The following is a 20,556-nucleotide window of genomic DNA, read 5'->3' as shown; positions in this document are numbered from 1 at the left end:
CTGAAGAACTGGTGGAGATATGGCTAGATCAAAATATGTGATGGATAATCACTGTTAGGTAGTGTTAATACACAAATAAGATTGAATTGATAAGAATATAGACCTTACCATTCAGGTATCCTTAGTAGTCCTTCAATTAGCTGTGTAACCTGTATAGTTATTAAGATATCATCTCATCAGTTATATATCAGCTAGTGATTGGCTTATGCTGGTATAACCATTCAGCTGTGACTATAGGTTACTTAATGAAAGTTGTTCGTATAAACAAAATATACAACTTTGGTTTTGTGACGATCTGTCACATTCTCTGATGATTGTACTGTCAAATGGCGAAAATTTCCTTTTTTGGAAATTTGTCACACTATGTGACCTTGTATAACAGCGTGACTCAGGCGCTGAAATGAACACAAGTCACTAGGGGTTCAATTATTCAACATCATTCATAGCATGATATACTTGTAGTATAACGACTAACAAACCACTTTGTGACGTCACATACCAGTTCAAGTCCAAGTCTTATGCTAACCAATAAGCCTAAGTTACCTTTGAGCTTGGGATTTATGCACTTTATAGCAGCTTTATTGGAGTATTTATCACAGCGTAGGGTTTCAGAGCCATCCTCTCTAATTAGAATGACCAGTGGGGGGTAATGGTCATTCTAATTAGAGAGGATATGCGGAATCCACAGGTGGGATCCAAAGAGAAGAAACTCTAAGGGTCCGCCTGCTAGGTAGCTGACTATATACTGCTTGTCCGTAGCTGCCGCTGTTGGGCACAGAAGGCTTGGGCGGCGTTGCAGGCGAGGTCCCAGGGCGACCGTCGGGAGGGCGTTGATGGATTGGTGATTGTGCGGGCGAGATGGAGGGCCGGACCAGAGTCGGAACCGGAGTCGGACCGGAATCGGACGCGTCTCCGAGGGGCCGAAAGGGGGGTTCCCCTGACACCTTTGTGGGTGCGGGCCTGAATCTCCAAGCAGTGCAACGTGATCTCTCTATCCAGCCTTCGATGGTCCAACGTTGCCTCACGATGCTTGGTGTGTGCTTGGAAAGTCTTCGAGGCTGTAAGGGCAACCCTGGAGACTCCGACGAAAGCCTAGCAGGGGAGGATCCAAAGCGTGAATAAAGGCTACGGAAATACATGGAGGGACCGACCTAGCAGGGGAGGATCCAAAGAGAAGAAACTCTAAGGGTGCGCCTGCTAGGGCGCCAACTATATACTGGTCGTCCGTAACTGCCGACGTAGAGCGCAGAAGGGCTGAGCGGCGTCGCAGGCTCTGTCCCAAGATGATCGTTGGGAGGGTCTTGACGGATCGGTGATTGTGCGGGCGAAGGAGGCCGTGGACGATGGTCGGGGTGGGTCGGAGCGTCCGAGGGGGCGCCAGTCGGATGCGCCTCGGATGCGTTCGGAGGGGCCGAAGGAGGCCGAAGCGGGGGTTCCCCTGACAGGTTGACCCTATTAAATGTAGTATAGAACCCCTGCTCAAGTGTCTACTGGTCAACCTAATACTGGTGGCAATGCCCCCTGATTGTATTTTGAGAGTCCTATGTATCCAAGGCTGGGATTAGAGAGGCCCAAAAGGAAGTTGCCCTGACAATCCAGCATGTATTTTATGTATTAATTTTTTTATATGATTATACTATACTACAAATACCTAATATTTTGGAGAGTGACCATATTTTAGAGCGTGACCGTGACCCCCCTGTTTACGCAGTTGCATCGTGAATACAGCGCCGGCGATATTCAATACACCAAGTGTGCATGCTAAGTATACTCGTCGAGAAGCAGCGTCGTCTCAGGCTTTCGAGTTAAGATCCCCCTGGTTGGCCGCGCCCGCGCCCGCGCCCGGGCCGCGGAGCTGCGCGATCTCCTGCTGGAGGGCGGCGACGCCGGCGTGGGCGGCGCGCACGCGGCGCTGGCGGGCGCCGAGGAGGCCGCCGAGGACGAGCACGAGGACGGCCAGCAGCGACGCGAGCGCGATGCCGGCGTAGATCCCGGCGATGGCGCCCTCGGCCTCGGTGCAGATGTCGTGCAGGACCGACCGGGCGACGGCGGCGGCGTGGGGCGGCGCGGGCTGGGCGGGGGCGTCAGTGGCAGCGGGGGGAGGGTGTACTATGGGGGACGCACCATGGCGTTAGCGAGGGAGAGGGCGCACGCGAGCACGTGGAGCATGGCGGGTCGTGGGCAGAGAACTGGGGTGGGCCGCAGACTGCGGGGCGGGGCGTATAAATGCGCTGCGCGCGCCGCCAAGCGCGCGGATCCGCGGTGCTGGTGCAGTGCCACAGGCAGGGCGGGTTCCGCGGGCGAGCGCGCCAAGCCCCGTCCGCGGTGGCGGTCGACGTCAGCGTGCACGTGGATCCGGGCCTGGGGTGGGGCAGATGGGGCCCGGGCCCGCAGCACCACGCACCGTGCCCTCCGCAGTACAGCGCCTTCTGCAAGGCAGGGACTGGGACTACTAGTAGCAAAGGCGCAGCGGGGCGATTTGGGCATTGCTTGCGTCACCGATCGCCAAAGGATCGCCGCTGCCTTCGTCCCGACGGAAGGACCGTCCGGGCATTTTTGGCGCGAGAACATGTAGCGCTTCTATATCGTTGGCACGGCGTCAACGGCCCGGGAGCCCGGCCCGCCTTTGTGCTGCACGATCATCGCGGGAAACCTGGACTGAAACACGACACGAGAACGTCCCGTCCTCTGCAGTGCCCTAGCATGCCTGGATGCGCCAGGATGCACCTCGGAAACGCGGTTCGGCGTAAGGAACTGATGGGTGCCAATCATGCAGGCTGCAGCGCCCGTTTTGGGAATTGTCCCGAAGGCCTGACGCCCAGCGGCAATAACACGCGTATTTATACCCGGCGGTGCAAGGGTTTTTGCGCGAAGTCCTGTCCCCTCCTCAGGCTCGAACGCGCCCGGCCCACAGCCTAAAACTGCCAGCAAGCGCTCGCCACCATCGGCCGCAGGCTCATCCCCGCACTCGCCAGCGCGCACCCGCCCTCGACGCCCGCAGGCATCTGCGCGAGCGCGCACCTCAGCCCGGCCGCGAGCTGCGTCGAGCTCACTGGCGGCGACGCGCGCCGCATGCTGGCGGCCGTCGCCCTGCTGGAGGTGCTGCTCGCGCTGCTCGGCCTGCGCGCGGCGGAGCGGCTAGTGCTGTCCAAATATGATTATGAATACAAGATTTCCATAATATATTCATATTCATAATATATTCACCTGCCTCAGAGCATATTATATTCGTATTCATATTCATATTCATAATTGACGTAAGAATATGAATATATTATGAATATATTCGAATATATTCAACGAGCATGGGTCCGTACATAGCTCATGTAATCTACCTCATCTCCAAGTCCCTTCTTCAACCACTCCTTTGTGATGATTGTTCGTGTTGCCGTCTGCGCAGTCATAGATGCACGTGCGTCCGTCATGGTATGCTTGACGCTCGAGAACAAGCGTTCCACAGACACACTTACACCTGGGATTGCCAGAACATCCCGCGCAGCTGCGGCCAAGATCGGTAGGGTTTCCTCCATTTTCTATAGCAGGTTCAATAGAAGTAAATGAAACTGGAGAAGGTTACCTTCCACCATCCGAGAGCGTCATCATAGCCGGGAGCAACTGGTGATATATCACCAATATAGAGCTCGACTTCGGCCTTCCCGTCTGGGCTCGATATGGAGCTTGTTACGTGACTTGAACCCACTTTGCCGCCAAGAGCCATTGCCATTGCGAAGACCGACTCCGAAGATGTCTCGACATTGGCTTGTGGTACAGTCACGGTGTTGGTGGTCGATGTTGTTGTCCCTGGTGCCGAGCGCCGTTTTGCGTAAGTTTTTGCGATTGCAAGAAGAAGATTCTTGGCACGCGTGGCAACTGCTGAGTCCCACTGGCCGCTCTTGAAGTATACGACACGGATTTCTTCATGCGTTGGGAAGATGGGCTGTCCCTCGGTCGACAGCTTCGGTGACAGATATGTGGCCACGAGACTGACCCGCGTGCCGCTATGACACTCTGCCGGAAGATTGGTGATTGCTTCCAGCAGGTTTTGGAAGTGTCGGGCGGCAGATACAGGAATCGGCATGGTGGCAGGAGGCGGCAGTGATAGAAATTTTCCGGGCTGTCAAAACCTGTCAATGATGTATCTGAGAGGAAGATCCGACGTGTCCGATGGCAATAGTTCAAATCTTATCGTGCACCTAAGATATTCAAATATAATTGATTACGGGGGAGTCATAATATATTATATTCATAATATATTCATATTCATAATTGGGCATATTCAAGTTCAATGAATATGCGAGGGGCATATTATAATCATATTTATTTGAATATATTCAGAATATATTCTGCCATATTATAATTATGGACAGCACTAGGAGCGGCTCCTGCGCTGCGCCGTCGCGCGGCGGCGCACGCCCGGACAGCCGTCCGACCGCGACCGCGAGCCGGATTGTGTTCAACTTCCGAAGGGGAGGAGCCCGCACTTGGCCCGGGATGCGCATGCGGCGTGGCCGGGGGACGGGGAAGTGGGTCCGGCGCAATCAGCTGGCCGCGTCGCTGGCACTGCGCGCGAGAAACATTGATGATTCGTTTCCGTGTAGAAGCGCGTACGGACATTGTACTCGTAGGCTGGAGCAATCGTCGTTCACAACTTCCACTATGGGGCTGATTTAGGTGGGAATTCCACCCCTCTTAGGACATATTATTGATTTCCGCCTACTTTAGGTTGTATATAGGTCGATTGTATACTTCTCATTTCTGTGAAGATTTTATGATTTATTTTTTCAACCTAACATATAGGTTGTTTTTCATTGCTAACATCAACCAACAACCTAATTAGGTTGAAATTCTACCTACTTAGGTTGAATGGTATATATCTCTATCTATCACTAATTGATGTTACTTAATGTCATTTAACCTAAAGGAAGTCAAGAATCAACCTACAGGCTACAGATCATAGCCCACAAGCAGAAAACATTACAAGTCCTGAATTTAGGTAGATATGAAGGTAGATTTTCAACCTAAGGGTTAGGTTGAATCTTGGGTATTAGCATATATATGTAGTTCTTAGTACAAATCTTGTAACACTTGAAGTTATACCATAAGTCAAATAGTACTAGTAATATAACTTTTATTATTTCAGTTCTTTCTAATCTCTCTTAGTTTAGTGGTTAACTACTTATTGTAGTGTAAGTGCTAAGGCTGCCTGTTCAAATCCCAGACTTGTCATATTTAATTATATTATAAATGTTACCTATCTCTAGTCCAATATCTCTACAAATCTACTGAGAGTACTAGCAATCTGAAGTAATATATAGTAGTAAATATGAGATATCTTTTCATTACCAATTATAAAAAATCAACCTAAGAGCAACCTATCATAACCCTTATAAGCCTTAGGTTAAATTCGGCCGATTTAGGACGGTTTTCCACCCTCCTCTTAGGTTGAAATACCACCTTGCAAAACAACCTAAATAGGATGTATTATAACCTAAAGTAGGTATGTTTCCAGCCTATATTAGGTGATTCTATAGGTTGAAAACCAACCTAAATCTTCCCCATAGAGTTCGTCCGAGTTGTCTTCTGTTCATGGCCAAGTTTGTCATTCAGGTTACGCTGAGCCGGCGGCATCGGCCCCGTAAGTATCGTAAAAGAAACCGCTCGCCAAAGTCAAGCAACTGGAGGCGAAGAAGGGCGTTGCGGGCGGTCCGTCATGATGCCGCAGGCCGATGTCCGGGCGCGTACCGGAGTCCGGACCCCGCGCGCCGCCGCCGCCGCAGCTGCCAGTGGTCAGACAAGTGGTCATAAGTTGTGCCGACATGAAAGCAAGACGCGGGCCGTGACTGGGGTTCGGTTGTGTCTGAAGAATAATTTACATACATTGCCACGATGACAAGCAAATCGTGCTCTTGCCGCGACGTCTTGCTCAATGCGATAATGAATGGCGATACGATTTGCGTGAGGTGGCGGTTGCCTGTGTGCAGACAGCGCGCGAGGTCGTCAAGAGGCGAGAGAAGCAGGCAGCGGTGGATGATTTCAGGCGGTAGGTCGAGGAGTGTTTGAGAGGAGTTGCACGCGACATGGAAGAGCAAAGGAGAGGAGGGTGTGATGACATAACCAAACGTGCTCGATGAAAACAAGGCCGTGGGTTTGATTCCCACGTACTGCAGACTACTAATACTGTCCTATTTCGAGTAAGTGCTTGCCACTTTATCTGGGACTAAGAAATTGTCTTTCAATTTAATGTGATTTTGGAGTTTTTTGGCCAATATGATATTAATATGTGATATGGACAGCTGATCAAAATAAAACAGTATACCCAGAAATAAAGAATTGCATCATGTCACAGTCATACTGGGGAAATGGTTCCCTAAGAAGAATTTATATATAAGAAATAATGGTCCAAAATAATGGCCTTTTTCACTGCTTGTGTTTGATATGCAATAAAAGTTGCAAAAATTGTATCTGATTCACAAGAAATCAAGTGTTATATTGGGGTATTAAATAATAAATATCACATATATTATGACCACCCTGTTCCTGACCATGTTTTGTAGACAATAAGTGCCGTTTATTCAAGCCTAAATATTTGTTGAGAAAATACTGTCACAAGATTTGTAATATATAATGGCAATCTGTCACTTATTTTGGATATATAAATTGTCAGCTGACATTCTCTTTAAGTTGAATCCAATCTGATAACTCAATACATGCCCCAATTTATTACAAATCAAGTCTACTTTCCTGGAGTTTTATTTGTTATCTTTCCGAGGTTTTAATATATATATCCTTTTTGTCTACTATTTCTCATAAATCAATCCTACTTTTAGGCAACTGCATGGGTAAACCCCTGGGTTTTTTACGGCTACCCATACCCTTACCCGCACAGCCACCGTACCCGTACCCATGGGTACGGGTACAGGTTTACCCATGGGTAACTGGTTACTGATGGAGATGTATCAGAGAGTCGAACACAGAGCATCTCAAGAGGGAGACAGGAGTGAAACCACCTGAATCAGGAAGCGACGGGTAAGAAGAACCCTGGCAATCCCTTACCCGTACCCGTACCCGCACGGGTAAAACCCGCGTACCCGCACGGGTATGGCCTACCCATGCAGTTGCCTACCTACTTTAGGGCCATTTTTTGGCAGAAACCCCAGTTTGAGCTTGACTCGGGCTGTCAGAATTTGCCGACAACAATCATGTTCATTGTTTGCTCCTCCATGGACCATACAACAAGTCCCCTTTATGATAGACACTGTGACAATTGAATTTAAATCAAATTTAAATAATATTTTCTGTCTTTCAAATCCAGGTCACAAAAATGTATGGGTTTACTACAAAATTTCTAGGCCAGCAAAATCATTGAGAAATCCAAATTCCCACGAATGTCCTCCCACCTTAACATTTTTGAATCCCGACTGTAAGCTGGCTAGCTTGGGACATGTGACAACCAGGTCACATCAGTCATAAGTCACGTCGTCACATCACCGGGTCACATCCTGGTGTCACATTCCCTGACACGTCTATCTTTCACACCACCACATACTTCCGTCGTCGTTGCTTTCCTATTAGCTCGTCTAGCTCATCGAAGCATCGCGGCTCGCTATTGTATCTCCAGCGACTCCCAACCCTTAGTGAGAGTTGCCCCGTCTTCTCCGGAGTTTTGTGCTTTCAAGTTCCCAGCGGCTATTCTTAGCCATCGCGTTTTCCTTGGCTTCATTCTCGGACATTATCTTGGCTTCCTAGGTCGACGAGCCGGACCGGGCCGTCTGCAACCGTCGCCTGTGCGTCTATTTTTGTCTGCGATCGTGCGCGTGCACTCTCAAAACGCTATTTTTGTCCACAAACCAGTGCGTTCCAAGGCAGGAAAACTTGCCTACTTGTCGCTATCACAACGGTGCGCTATTGCACCTCTGGTGGGCTCTGTGGGCTGTACCAATGCATACCGCTTCTCACTATCGACAGAGCTCGAAAATCCTCCTGGTGCGACCATTTCAAGATGGGACGAACTCGGAGGAAAAACGCCAAGAGGTTGATCCGCAAACCTTCTACCTTCGCCTCTCCACAACAATCGTCAGTGCATAGTGTGCACGCGGAGCGCTCAGCCGCGCCCCGGACCGTTGGATACACCCTCGTCGAAGGGGTCGGGATCGTCTCGTGCCACACATGGAATGGTATTTAATGTCGCTCGAAGATTGGGTGCCCTCTCAGCCTTACAATGCCGTCGCTCGCCTCCCTTCTCCCATTTGCTGCAGTCCTCGCCTCCGGCCTCGCGTCTGCCGTCCCCAACAACGCGACGCTTGCCTCGAGGACCGATACAGCGAAACGCGCTACATGCACGGTCAACAGCGTTTCGAGCGCCTCGAATCTTTCGTCGTGCTCGACGGTCGTCATCACGGGTTTCACGGTTCCGTCCGGGCAAACGGTCACCATCGCTGTGCGTCGTCCTCCACCAGCCTATTTGAATGATATGTTGATATGGAGAGCAGGCGGCTAGCGGTGCCACAGTCACCATGACCGGGGATATAGTCTTCTCAAAGACAACGTGTAAGATTCATCATCGAAGCCATCCTCTACGGAAGCTCACCCTGTTGTAGCGGCGGGTCCCCTCCTCACCTTCGATACCCCTAACATCAATTTCAATGGCGGCACCCACAACATCAGTGAGCAGATTCCTATGCTTTCATCCACCAATTCATCTCATTCATCTCCAGATGGAAACGGCGCACAATACTGGGATGGCCAGGGCACGAACGGCGGTTCGACTAAACCGCATCCATTTGTCAAGTGCGTGTCGCTGCTCTGGACAATCGATATCCTAATTGTCTGCAGATTCAAGGGCTCCGGCACATTCTCCTTCGTGACCGTGCTTAACTCCCCCGCACAAGCCATCTCCGTCGGCACCTCAGGAACCACGGTCATCTCCCGCGTCACCGTCGACAACTGTGCGTATATCTCCTTTGCTGCATTGTCAATCTCAACGCTACATTGCACACAGCCGCGGGCAACTCCGGATCGCTGGGGCACAACACGGACGGGTTCGACATCTCCGCGTCGGACGTGACGCTCTCGCAGGTGACGGTGAACAACCAGGACGACTGCGTGGCGATCAACAAGGGCTCGAACCTCGTCATCGAGGACTCGACGTGCATCGGCTCGCACGGCATCTCCATCGGCTCGATTGCCGCAGATCACAGCGTGTCCAACGTCAAAATCGCGCGCAACACCGTCACCGGCGGGCTCTACGGCCTGCGCATCAAGGTCGACGCTGACGCGACGAACGCGAGCGTCAGTTCCGTTACCTATGAAGGGTGGGTTACTCCCTCTTGATCTGTCTGGCCAGCCGTCTGACGCGAAAAATATTAGAAACACTGTTTCCGGAATCACCGAATACGGCGTGCTGATCTCCCAGAGCTACCCCGACAACGACGGGACCCCGGGCACCAGCGCACCCATCTCGTGAGTGGCTCGTATCATATTTGGAGAATTTAAGCAATTAACCCCTGTGCAGCGGGATTGCGTTCACGGGAGGAACCACGTCCGTCTCCGTCGGCTCGTCGGCCTACACGCTCGTCGTCGACTGCGGCGCCTGCTCCGGCACGTGGAACTTCTCGGACCTGAAGGCGTCTGGCGGCAAAGGCCATATCCTCGCGCTGAACAAGGCCACGGTGGGGTTTTTCCTTATATTCATGTCGGTGGTGTTGACCGCGCTGGACAGATCTCCGGCGGAACGTATTGAGCCAAGTTGTATGAAACTTGAAGATGCATTTCGAGGTCGCAATGGATTGAAAAGGTCTATAATGTATAAAATTACATGTGAAATGAGTTGCCGAATGAATATACCTTTCTCTTTTCAAGTTCAACTGATCGCATAAACATAATACATATCAGGATCTATGTGTTCGGAGAGTAAACTCGAAGCTTGAAGAGACAGAATCTCCAACTGGTTCCACAACTAGAGATATTTTTCGAAATCTAGTCAGTCTGTATAGTAATTTGGCATTACTTCAAGTTATGGCATAGTTTGTCCTAAACCTTGGTTGAAACAATTCTTTGGAAACACTGTACCACCTAGGGTGCAGGATTTAAGTGGTGTTTCAAACCGCGTTTCGAAACAGCTGTTTCAAACCGCTGTTTTTAATTATTTCCAGAAAAAGTGCTGTTTTAAAACACATGACCCGTGGGAAAAATTAGGCAATTCACTGGTTATAGACAGACTTTGGCTCATGCTGTAGCAGCTATACTTACAGCTATAAAGGTAACATCCTAATCAACTATTGTTACTCTCCATTTAATGTCACTGGAGGTCTTTTAAAGGCTTCAAGTGTTACCGTCACATCAGTGATAGGGTCACACCATATACAGACAACACAGAATATAACTTAGGATAGCAAGGGGTACCTTGAAAGCTTGAGAAATGGTGTAAAAGAACAAGTGAATACATATGCTAGCCCAAAAAATGATTCAAAAGGTCAAAATTGCCATTTTAGGCAATTTTAATCAATCCCTGTTTGCAAACTGGTTTCAAAATTGCTGGGAGTTCAAACCGGTTTTAATAACCCCCCATAATTCAATCCTGCACCCTAGTACTACCACCCATACATCATAATACACTGGCATGTACATGTGTAAACTATATCCCCTATAGAGCCAATCGTCATGCCTCAGGCTTCCTTGTGATATCACGAGAAGTAAAACTGTGGCTACAAGATAGAACAACAGATTACAAGAGAACAAATCATTTGGCTTCCTCGTGGCTCTCGCTCGCCTTCTCGTCGCGTGATCGGCTGCCGGCGGCGTCGAATTCTGTGTCTTGCATCAGCACCTAGTAATAGACATAACTTATACGCACGGTCGACCTTCGCGCTCTTGAAGCGCCACGCGGGGACCCTATTTTCGAAGAGCACGTCGAGCTCGCCGTACGAGCGGTTCGCCGCTGTTGTCCACGGTCAGCCTGAGTCACGCGACAACACTCCAGACAATTACTCACTCTCTGGGAGGCGGAACCAGCAGTACACCGCGCTAAGCGTCGCGAACACGAACCAGAATATGCCGCTCTTCGGGCCCCAGTTCCACGCCGCGGGGCTGAGCATGCGCGGCACGATGATCCCGCAGATGATGTTCATCACCTGGTACGCGCAGCGCGCGAGCACGATCGTCTTCGCCCGCAGCCGCGTCGACCCGACCTCCGCGATGATGACGTAGCACCCCGCGCCGAGCGTCGCGTTGTACACAAAGTTGAGCGCGATGAGCAGGCCCCCCGAGGCCCACTTGGCGCCTTCTGATGGGTGGAACCCCAGCGCGCCGATGATCGCCAGAACGACCGCCATGGCGGCCAGCCCGGAGATGTACAGCGCCCGTCTGCCCACCCGCGCGAGGATGAACCAGGAGGCAACGGTGCCGATGATGAACATCGAGTTCAACGCCAGGTTGACGTCGAAGGCCGCGGTCTGGCCGAGGCCTGCTTGCACGAAGCTGCGGTGCCTTAATAACAGGTCACTGGGACAAACACACTCACAATTGCACACCCTGCCCAATCAGGTTCTCCCCGCTGAGCAGCTGGATCGCAAACACCATCATCGCGATCTCGGTCCGGCGCCGGTCGATCCCGCTGAAGCACTGCAGGTACGACGTCCCCGCCTGCATCTCGCGCTCGATCGCCGTCGTGTGGATCATGTTCGCCACGGACCGCTTCGCGTCTTCTTCCGAGTACAGCTCATGGTTCGTCAGCCGTCGTACTGACTTTTCTGCATCGGCGTGTCTCCCTGCAGTATGTGTCAGCAAAAAAAACTGGCAGGATTAACAGACCGACCCTGCCGGACGAGCCACCACGGGCTCTCTGGCGCGAAATAGGCCCCGAGGATGAGCGGGACGGGCCACACCCACTGGATGACGAACGGGAGGCGCCAGCCCCAGTCGGACTCGATGGTGATGCTCGCGCGGACGACGCCAGAGGAAAGGAAGATGCCGATGCCCCAGCACATGTTGATGTACGCCGTGAGGTAGTGCCGCAGCGCAATAGGGCACACCTCGCTTGCGTAAGCCGTGGTCAGCGTTTGGAAGACTTGTGTCGTTAGTACTTATACTATGGAGGGGGATAAAGCCACACACCGCCCCAGAAGAGCCCGCAGATGACCTCGCTTGCGACGAGGGCGCCTAGAGTCTTGCTAAAGACCGGCCCGAAGATGGAGACGATCATGCCGAGCATGGAGACGATGTATGTCCTGCGCGGGCCAAACTTCTCACTCGCCCACCCGTTGATCATCAGCCCTATAATCCCCCCCACCGAGGACCCGTTGCCCAGGCCAGACTGCCACGGCGCGGGGATAAGCCGCCGCTTCGCCGTTTCGTCGTATATCCCAAACCGGTTAAGGAAGGCGGGGTGCTCGTAGAACGAGGCTATCTGAAGGGGTGTCAGTGGTGAATAATAGACAGTTAAAGATGGAAGATAACGCACCACGACGACATCATACCCCTCCATAATCAACGCCGCGCTCAATACCACGCTCCAAAAGACAGCCTTCTTGTGGATGCGGAAGGCCTCCCGCAGCGTCTGCTTATGCTCCGCCTCGTCATTCGCCGCGGCGCCCTTGACGACCTCCGCATAGTTGTCGATTTCCAGTTGCGCATGGGTGTGCAGCACGCCAACGGCAGGGTCTTCGCGGTCGCGCTCGAGTGAAGCCATAGTCGCCCACGGGGGGAAAACGGCCCCACGCCTGCATTTTAACAGGACAGGCCGACTGCACGCGCGTCGCATGACTCTATTATGCGGGCTTTTGTCGGAAGCACCACCCGCGGGCCGGGGAGGGGACGGCCCGCGGAAGCGGATGGTGGTGCCTGACTGCCAGAAAGAGACGTCCTTCGAGAAGCCATACAGAGCTGTTGCGCAGGGCCTGCAGAGCTCTCTTCGTCGTTTCCGCACAAGTACGGCAATCCACCGCGAATGAAGCTTCAAAGCTGGCCCTGCGCTGTCCACCGCAATGGCGAGTTGTCGGGCTTTCCGCTCGCTTGCGGGCATACACTGGACATCGCCGCTCACGCGCCTCGCGCAAGAAGCAAGCGGTCTGTGTTCGTGGGCAAGTTGTGGGAGGAACCAAAAAACGAGGTGATTGACAACCGTGCGCCATCATTGCCGTTTTGAGATGCACAGCCTTCTTCACCTTCTGTTTCCACTGCCGCCTCTATCTTTCAGTGCCAGTTCGATGGGGACGAGGCGGGTAGGGTGTGCTGTCGGCTTACGGCTCCAAGGCTGTCAATGACAGTAGCAGTAACTCGTGCAAGGCTCCATCTTACGCGAAGGCTTCTAGCTGTGGGGACGATGAGGGACGATTCAGTCTTGGATTCAGTGGCCCAATTCAACGATGCGTCGGCGAGCGCCGAAGTGGGACAGGATTTATGTTGCGGTTTCTGTCGCATAATACATACGCTACGGGCGACATGCGGGGTTACGTGGGACGAGCGAGCTGTTATTGGGGTCGTAGCGCGATACTCACGGATTACTTGGGGCTCGCTCGGTAAAGGGCAAGGCTTCGAACGCAGATGAACTTGAAGCCGCAAGCCTTGACGAGTGGCCCCATCTTCTCTGCTCATTGCCACATGATCCGGGAGCGTCGCGGCGTCCTCCAGGCTCCAGATCTGCTTCTCAGGCATACTGAGAAGTACATTGGAAGTACATATGCTTCTGCCCATCCCATCGCCATCATCTTCTTGCTGCTCGAGAATCAGCAACGTTTCACGCCCCTCTTGGCAGCGTGGTGAGCGGATCAGCGCCTCCCAATTGTGCCTTGACATTGCGCGTCTCTGTGGGCTGCTTCCTGGGTCGTGCTGTTCATACACAGCTCAGAGTTTGTTCACACAGGGCCCTACATTGCGCAATGCGTCCACCACGCCTGCGCCTGGAGGCAGGCTCAGGCTCCGCTGCCACATGCAGGCCGATCGGTACCCGGCTGCCAACTGGCGGCTGCTTTAGTCTTTTACCCCCGTCACATCCCGCCATCCCGCCCTCCGCGGCCGCCCTGCACCGCCCCCATTGACAGTCCCCGCCCTCCGCGGCGCCGTGCGCCTCGCTCCGCGGCCGACGCACAGGTAGGGCACGAAAACACCGTCCTTCTCTGGCCTTTCAGCGTCACAGCGTACGTAATGTCAGAGAAGAACCCGGCTGGCTCGCTTGCGGTCGACATGTACGGCAGGCCGCAAGATATCGCGACAGAGTACTTAACTTAGTAAGTCCGACCCGACATACTAGAGCTGAGCGAAGACTGCGCCCTCCCGCGCCCGCTGGTCGCTGCGGAGGACCCTGCGCCTGCGCCTGGGCCAGCAGCCCGTTCAACCGTTGAAGTAGGTGGTGGCGTTGTCGCCGCGTGATTCAGGGGCGACGATCTGCGGTAAGCATCAATCAGTGACGTGACGGTCACACCGCGGAAATCAGCACGCCTGACGGGGCTAGAAGCTTCCCAAGCTCGGCTCGCGATTCGATTCGATTTTTGTTTTTCCCGATTTTTTTTTTCTTCGCTTGCCCCATCCGCATTGCATCGCGCGTGCGGGATGGGTGTGCGTATATAACGGGGCGGCGGCGTACGGAAGCGGCCACCTTTCCGTGCCCCCTTTCCCTTCTTCTCTTCTTTTCCTCCCCCCACGATGTTCATCGAGCCACTCAGCCTCCACACGTACGTCCGCTCCGCCCCGCCCCGTGTGTTTCGTGTACTACGCTGACTCATTGACGCAGCGAGCCTGGCTTCGAGACACTGCAGCTGCATGGCGGGCAGAAACCCGACCCAAATACGAAGGCCCGCGCAGTCCCCATTTTCCAGACCGCGGGCTACGTCTTCGACGATGTCGCGGTGTGTCTCATCATCTTGTTTTTGCTTCTCCCGCGTTGGCTGATGCTCTGTTGTTCCGGACAGCACGGCTCCGCGCTCGCCTCGATGAAGTGGGTGCCCCTGTCTGAGTCCCTGTCTCTCCTCGGCTGACGTGAACACAAAGGACAACGGGCTACCTGTACAGCCGTGTGGGCAACCCGACAATGTCGGTCTTCGAGGACCGTGTAGCGATGCTCGAGGGCGGTGTTGCGGCGGTTGCTGCCTCTTCGGGTCAGGCCGCGATTACGCTGACGATTAGCGCCCTTGCGCAAAGCGGGGACAACATCGTGACTGCGTGCGTGTCCTGCCCCTGTGTTCCTGCCCCCGGCTAACCGGTTGCAGGTCCCGATTATATGGAGGGGTGCGTGTTTTTTTTTAATGCAGAGAAACCCGGTTGACACGTGTGCGATAAGACGTATAATCTGTTCAAAAGTGCGTGCCCGCCTCATGTTTATACGACATACTGAAGGGACCTAGCTACCCTGCGCAAGTACGGCATCACATCCCGTTTCGTGGAGACATACGACCCGAAGGACTTCGCGGCGCAGATCGACGAGAAGACGAAGTGCATCTACGTCGAGATCATCACCAACTCGGACGGCACGCTGACCAACGTCCGCGCGATGGCTGACGTGCGTGGCATTATTTCCTGTTTAGTTCCTGCTGATGTCTCGGTAGCTCGCGCACCAATATGGCTTGCCGCTAGTCGTGGACAGCACGTTTGCGATGGGCGGGTACATCATCCGGCCGATCGACCACGGCGCGGACATCGTCATCCACAGCGCCACTAAATGGCTCGGCGGGCACGGGACGACGATCGGGGGCATCCTTGTTGATTCGGGCAAGTTCGACTGGCGCAAGTCGGACAAGTTCCCGTCGATCACGGACCCGTGCGCGAGCCAGGACGACACGATCTTCGCGGAGAAGTTCTACCCGGCCGGGTTTGCGATGTTCATTAGAGCCGAGCTCCTGCGTGACATGGGCCCGTGCATGTCCGCGATGTCCGCGTTCCTCGTCCTACAGGGGCTCGAGACGCTCTCGCTCCGGGCCCAGCGCCACTGCGACAACGCGCTTGCCCTGGCACAGTACCTCGACGCGCACCCGAAAGTCACGTCCGTCTCCTACTGCGGGCTCGACACGCACCCGTCCCACCAACTGGCGCTCAAGACGCTCCGGCCCGGGTGCTACGGCGGCGTGATCACGTTCACCGTCGCGGGCCGGCTGCAGAACGCGATCACGTTCCTCGAGAGCCTCAAGCTCGCGAGCCACCTCGCGAACGTCGGCGACGCGAAGACGCTCGTCATCCTCCCGTTCGTCACCGTGCAGGCGCAGCTCTCCGAGGACGAGCGCATCAAGAGCGGCGTCACGCCCGGCCTCATCCGCATGAGCGTCGGCATCGAGTCGATCAAGGATATCATCGGCGACGTAGAGGCTGCGCTGAGGATCACGTTCGAGGGGCAGGACGCGGAGTAAGCAGAGAGAGAGAGAGGGCGAAGGTGTGTTGTTGTAGAGTTTCCTGCTGTGTACCATGTTATCTAGGCTTGCATAATTTTTTTCTCCTTCCCCGGTGTGTATGGTTGCAACGAATTGTACAGACCTAAATATATACTGTTTCCTCGCGGAGCAGTTGCGAGATAAGTTAAACCCCAAGCTATCTAACTTGACTAGTGAAGCTGGCAGAGTTCTCACTGCGGGAGTTGGCAAAGAAACAACGCTAACGGATCGATTATACATACACCTAATAAAACTTTTTCTCAACCGTAAAATATTTAATCCCAGTGGGTGAGAAGATTTCGACTCCCAATATGGAGCAAATTGAGCTGCCCGTTTCGGTCTGATAGAGCCCTGATTTGCTTCCGATCTGGCCCAAAGTCCTGATGTTTGGTATGAAGTCTAAGTTAAGAATATAATCGATTGAAACACCCCCTGTTTATTTACAGTACCAACTCTTGCAGTGTCTGCTACTAGTTGATAGCAAATGTGCAACGCAGACCACTGTGCTTGCTACAGGGCGTGCCAGTGTCCATCAGCCCAGGCCGGAGTATCTCGATCTCGAGCGGCTGTAGGCCGAGCATGCCGATCTTCGCAAGCCGAAGAGGCCGGCCGGGACCGGGACCGCCGTCCGCCTTCTCCTGTAGAGCGACCCACGCATCTACAAGGCCGTTACTTTCAATTATGCCCTCCTCGCCGGGCCGCCGGGCATTGAAGTCACCCGCGACGAGCCCCGCGCGGCAGCCCGGCTCACGCAGCAGCGTCGCAGAGGCGTTCACCTCTAAGCAACGTCGCATTTCGCTCTCCCCCGGGTCGAGGTGCACGTTCAGCAGCCGCAGCCCGCCCCCCGGGCCCGATTCCGGCCCGGTGGCGACGTCCACGCAGAGCACGTCGCGGTTGTCCCGGCTGAGGAAGTCGGCACGGAAGACGTTATCAACCGCGAGTCTGCCGCCACCCGTGCCGAAGCGCCGGCGGGCAAGCAGCGTCAGCGTTGAGAACAACGGCCGCACACCGCTGTAGCTGGGGCTAGGGCCCGGCGGCCGCGGGGGGTCCCCCACGTTTGTCGCCAGGTACCCCGCGCGCACCGCCGGGTGTTTTAGGAGCGTCTCTCGGGCGCTCCCGCCGACCTCCTGAAGGAACACGATGTCGGGGGCGGCGCCGGCGAGGATGTCGTCGAGGATGAGCCCGGCGCGCGTGCCACCCGGAGGCCACGCCTGGATGTTCCACGTTGTGAGCGAGAGCGTCTGACCGGCGACGGTCGGCGAGGCTGAGTGGGAGGGGCTATGGGCAGGAGCGGCCGCTGCCGGGGACTGCTGCCGGCGAAGAGGCACGGTCGTCCATTGATTGCTGGCGCTGCGGAACACCGACAGCGTGCGGGGAACTTTGTTCAAGAGGCCACCTATGCCAGTCATCGTGGGTGGTGGCACAGAGTAACCGTGATACCAATCGGATACGTTATCCGGTGCCCCTGAGTTGCATCAGCATTTCCTCCTATTTGGTGCCAATTTTGGCTAGATACCTATGCTGTGGGCCTTGGATGAAAAATAAATTCATTGCCAAAAAAGGAAAAAAGGAAAGAGAAGGAGAGGGAAAAGAAGAGTTTTTGAGTGGACTATGAGCTTAAGGTGAGGCCACTATGCATAGACCATCTGGAAGAATTTATTCTGCATTTTTATGTATTTTTTTGGCGCGCCTGCGGCGCACTAAGTGTTGTGCAGGGAAATTACCCAATTATTGCCTTTTGGGGCACTATCTACCGGGTAGGATACTGCCGGGTCCGCGCGTCATGTGATTCAGATAGCTCTGACCCCATATGGTTTTTTTTGCGGCCGGCCTACGGCCGGCAGGATCAAACACGACCAAGCATGATGTGACATGCTACCTGCGATAAGTTGTGTTGCAATACACTGTAATGTTCCTCAGTATATAGATTCATGAGCATGTCAGGGGAACCTCCCTTTCGGCCCGGAGACGCGTCCGATTCCGGTCCGATTCCGGTCCGATTCCGGTTCCGACTCCGGTCCGGCCCTCCATCTCGCCCGCACAATCACTGATCCATCAACGCCCTCCCGACGGTCGCCCTGGGACCTCGCCTGCGACACCGCCCAAGCCTTCTGTGCCCGACAGCGGCAGCTACAGACAAGCAGTATATAGTCAGCTCCCTAGCAGGCGGACCCTTAGAGTTTCTTCTCTTTGGATCCTCCCCTGCTAGGTCAGCTTCATTTGTATTCGCTTACCAATGTTCACGCTTTGGATCCTCCCCTGCTAGGACCTTGATCTCAGGCCTCCGGGGTTGCCCTTACAGAGCACTTAACAAAACTGAAGGTCTATTGTGAGATTCAGCACTATTGAAACTGCCCCTCTATTTTAAATTCTTGTGAAAAACAAGATTTCACACCACTATTGTCAAATTGAATGTGAATGAGTGAATGAATCTCTTAGAAATTTTATGCTATGGGACAGGTATGCTATCTAAACTATTCCTCTAATTTTCAGGCCAGACTATGAAGAAATGAAGCTGCAATGCACCAGAGGAGATTTCAATCATTAACTCCTTCCCAAATGTGTGACGATTCAGATAGCGAGGTATCTGCCCACTAGTAACTAGCCCCAATTTTGGCAAAATGAATCTACTATTCATACATGGCACTACCAATGCACTACACTCAAGCCTATGCACAGTGCTGTATTAATCTACCTCAACATGCTGTCAACAGCACACTATATGTTCAATAATCTACTGTAGCATACTTTTTTAAGGCTGAAAGCAAGCTGAAAGGGCGCAAAAAGTAACTATTTTCTTTCTATTCAAATGAAATACTGTAGTATTTTATTACTCTTCTCATAAATGATGGCATTCTGGGAAAAAAAATCTGTGATAGCTAGGCCGGTGAATGGAATTGAGTCATATTTTGTTTTTCCAATGCTTTCAAATTTTCGTATGCAATGTCACACCCAAAATGGCATTCAAATTGAGTAAAATAGTACAGTACTGTACCAATCCGACCACAAGTTCAGTGGGGCAAACACATAACCTATTGAACTTGAAAGGTAACAAGTTCATCAGTGATAGAATTACTAATCTATATAACGCGGGCTGGCAACAGCTGGCCGCAAAATTTTGATATATTATTGCCTACATAGAAAAATCTAAATTGATGATAGTGTCATGGATAAGACACGGCCCATCCACTCCGGCGCAGGTGTCGGGCCACTGCGGGCCTGCAACACACGGCATGTGACAATGGGGAACAGATGCCCCAGTAGGAGGAATGCACATGTGGGAAGCACGTGACTGAGAACAACGTGTTGAGCCGTCGTCAAGCCCAACTACTCTACACAAGGGGACTGGGGAGAAGTGCTAGGAGGTTATGAGTAGTGCTTGGCCCGCAAGGGATGTACGATCATCCCCTCTGCGGCCAGGAACATGGGGGAGGAGGAGCAGGAGAGGCCAATGGTGTTCAATTACCCGTCAGCAGGCCCACATATATAAGGCATGATAGTGTACACTGTACCCTATTGCTCAGATCATCTATTGTACTGCTTCTCTCCATGCAGGGAGTACTAACGACTTGTCAGGCCCAAAACGACCTGATTCAACCCCAACACCAACTGCGACAAGGGATTCTACCTGCTCACTCCGCTTGTGGGCCCTTACACTGAGGAAATACCTTAAAATATATAGTGACCCCAATACAGACCTAACAAATGTAGAGGGGTAGTCTAAGATCCTTTTTCATATATTTACTGGTTAAATATAGCCTGCCCACCACTGGCATACTATACTATTTTATTCATTTCCTCAGTCATGCGGCACACCCCCCTGCTGATCTGACAAATTTTTTTTTGTTGGTCACAGGGGTTTTTTTTACACTAAGGAAATACCTTAAAATATATAGTGACCCCAATACAGACCTAACAAATGTAGAGGGGTAGTCTAAGATCCTTTTTCATATATTTACTGGTTAAATATAGCCTGCCCACCACTGGCATACTATACTATTTTATTCATTTCCTCAGTCATGCGGCACACCCCTGCTGATCTGACAATTTTTTTTTTGTTGGTCACAGGGGTTTGATACAGCCAACAAAATGGCCTACATAGCTGATGGCAGCCGAGGTCAAAGGGCCGTGGTCTCTATACAACAAAAAATTGGCTAACAAATTGAATGAAATAGTACAGGATCAATCTGATCCAATCAGCTTA

At 52.8% G+C, this 20,556-nt stretch overlaps 4 protein-coding genes across 4 annotated transcripts; 2 read left to right on the top strand and 2 right to left on the bottom strand.

Annotated features, from left to right (window-relative positions):
- Positions 1-2,580: 2,580 nt before the first annotated feature.
- On the bottom strand, positions 2,581-4,078 carry MIND_01271500 (uncharacterized protein; the record flags this gene model as incomplete). The annotated part of the gene is made up of 4 exons (XM_037369193.1): positions 2,581-3,138; positions 3,471-3,533; positions 3,578-3,652; positions 3,701-4,078. 4 exons carry the CDS (start codon positions 4,076-4,078, stop codon positions 2,581-2,583), a joined length of 1,074 nt encoding a protein of 357 aa, XP_037214399.1.
- Positions 4,079-8,218: 4,140 nt separating this feature from the next.
- MIND_01271400 (Polygalacturonase) lies at positions 8,219-9,739 on the top strand (the record flags this gene model as incomplete). The annotated part of the gene is made up of 9 exons (XM_037369192.1): positions 8,219-8,437; positions 8,490-8,547; positions 8,598-8,663; positions 8,715-8,787; positions 8,833-8,945; positions 8,999-9,311; positions 9,367-9,459; positions 9,512-9,668; positions 9,719-9,739. 9 exons carry the CDS (start codon positions 8,219-8,221, stop codon positions 9,737-9,739), a joined length of 1,113 nt encoding a protein of 370 aa, XP_037214398.1.
- Positions 9,740-10,738: 999 nt separating this feature from the next.
- On the bottom strand, positions 10,739-13,084 carry MIND_01271300 (Maltose permease; the record flags this gene model as incomplete). The annotated part of the gene is made up of 7 exons (XM_037369191.1): positions 12,458-13,084; positions 12,112-12,403; positions 11,813-12,064; positions 11,519-11,765; positions 10,991-11,475; positions 10,853-10,936; positions 10,739-10,806 (listed from the first exon to the last, which is right to left on the bottom strand). The coding sequence occupies exons 1-7, from the start codon at positions 13,016-13,018 to the stop codon at positions 10,739-10,741; spliced, it is 1,989 nt and encodes a 662-aa protein (XP_037214397.1). The 5' UTR covers positions 13,019-13,084.
- A 1,553-nt stretch (positions 13,085-14,637) lies between these two features.
- MIND_01271200 (Aminotran-5 domain-containing protein) lies at positions 14,638-16,331 on the top strand (the record flags this gene model as incomplete). Its single annotated transcript, XM_037369190.1, has 8 exons — positions 14,638-14,666; positions 14,726-14,840; positions 14,904-14,929; positions 14,983-15,153; positions 15,201-15,219; positions 15,272-15,290; positions 15,336-15,490; positions 15,537-16,331. 8 exons carry the CDS (start codon positions 14,638-14,640, stop codon positions 16,329-16,331), a joined length of 1,329 nt encoding a protein of 442 aa, XP_037214396.1.
- Between the last annotated feature and the right edge of the window lie 4,225 nt (positions 16,332-20,556).

Source organism: Mycena indigotica (genome assembly GCF_014461135.1).
Source record: "Mycena indigotica strain 171206Taipei chromosome Unknown Mind.scaff0013, whole genome shotgun sequence".
NCBI classification, from domain to species: domain Eukaryota; kingdom Fungi; phylum Basidiomycota; class Agaricomycetes; order Agaricales; family Mycenaceae; genus Mycena; species Mycena indigotica.
This window is presented reverse-complemented; position numbering and strand designations above follow the sequence as displayed.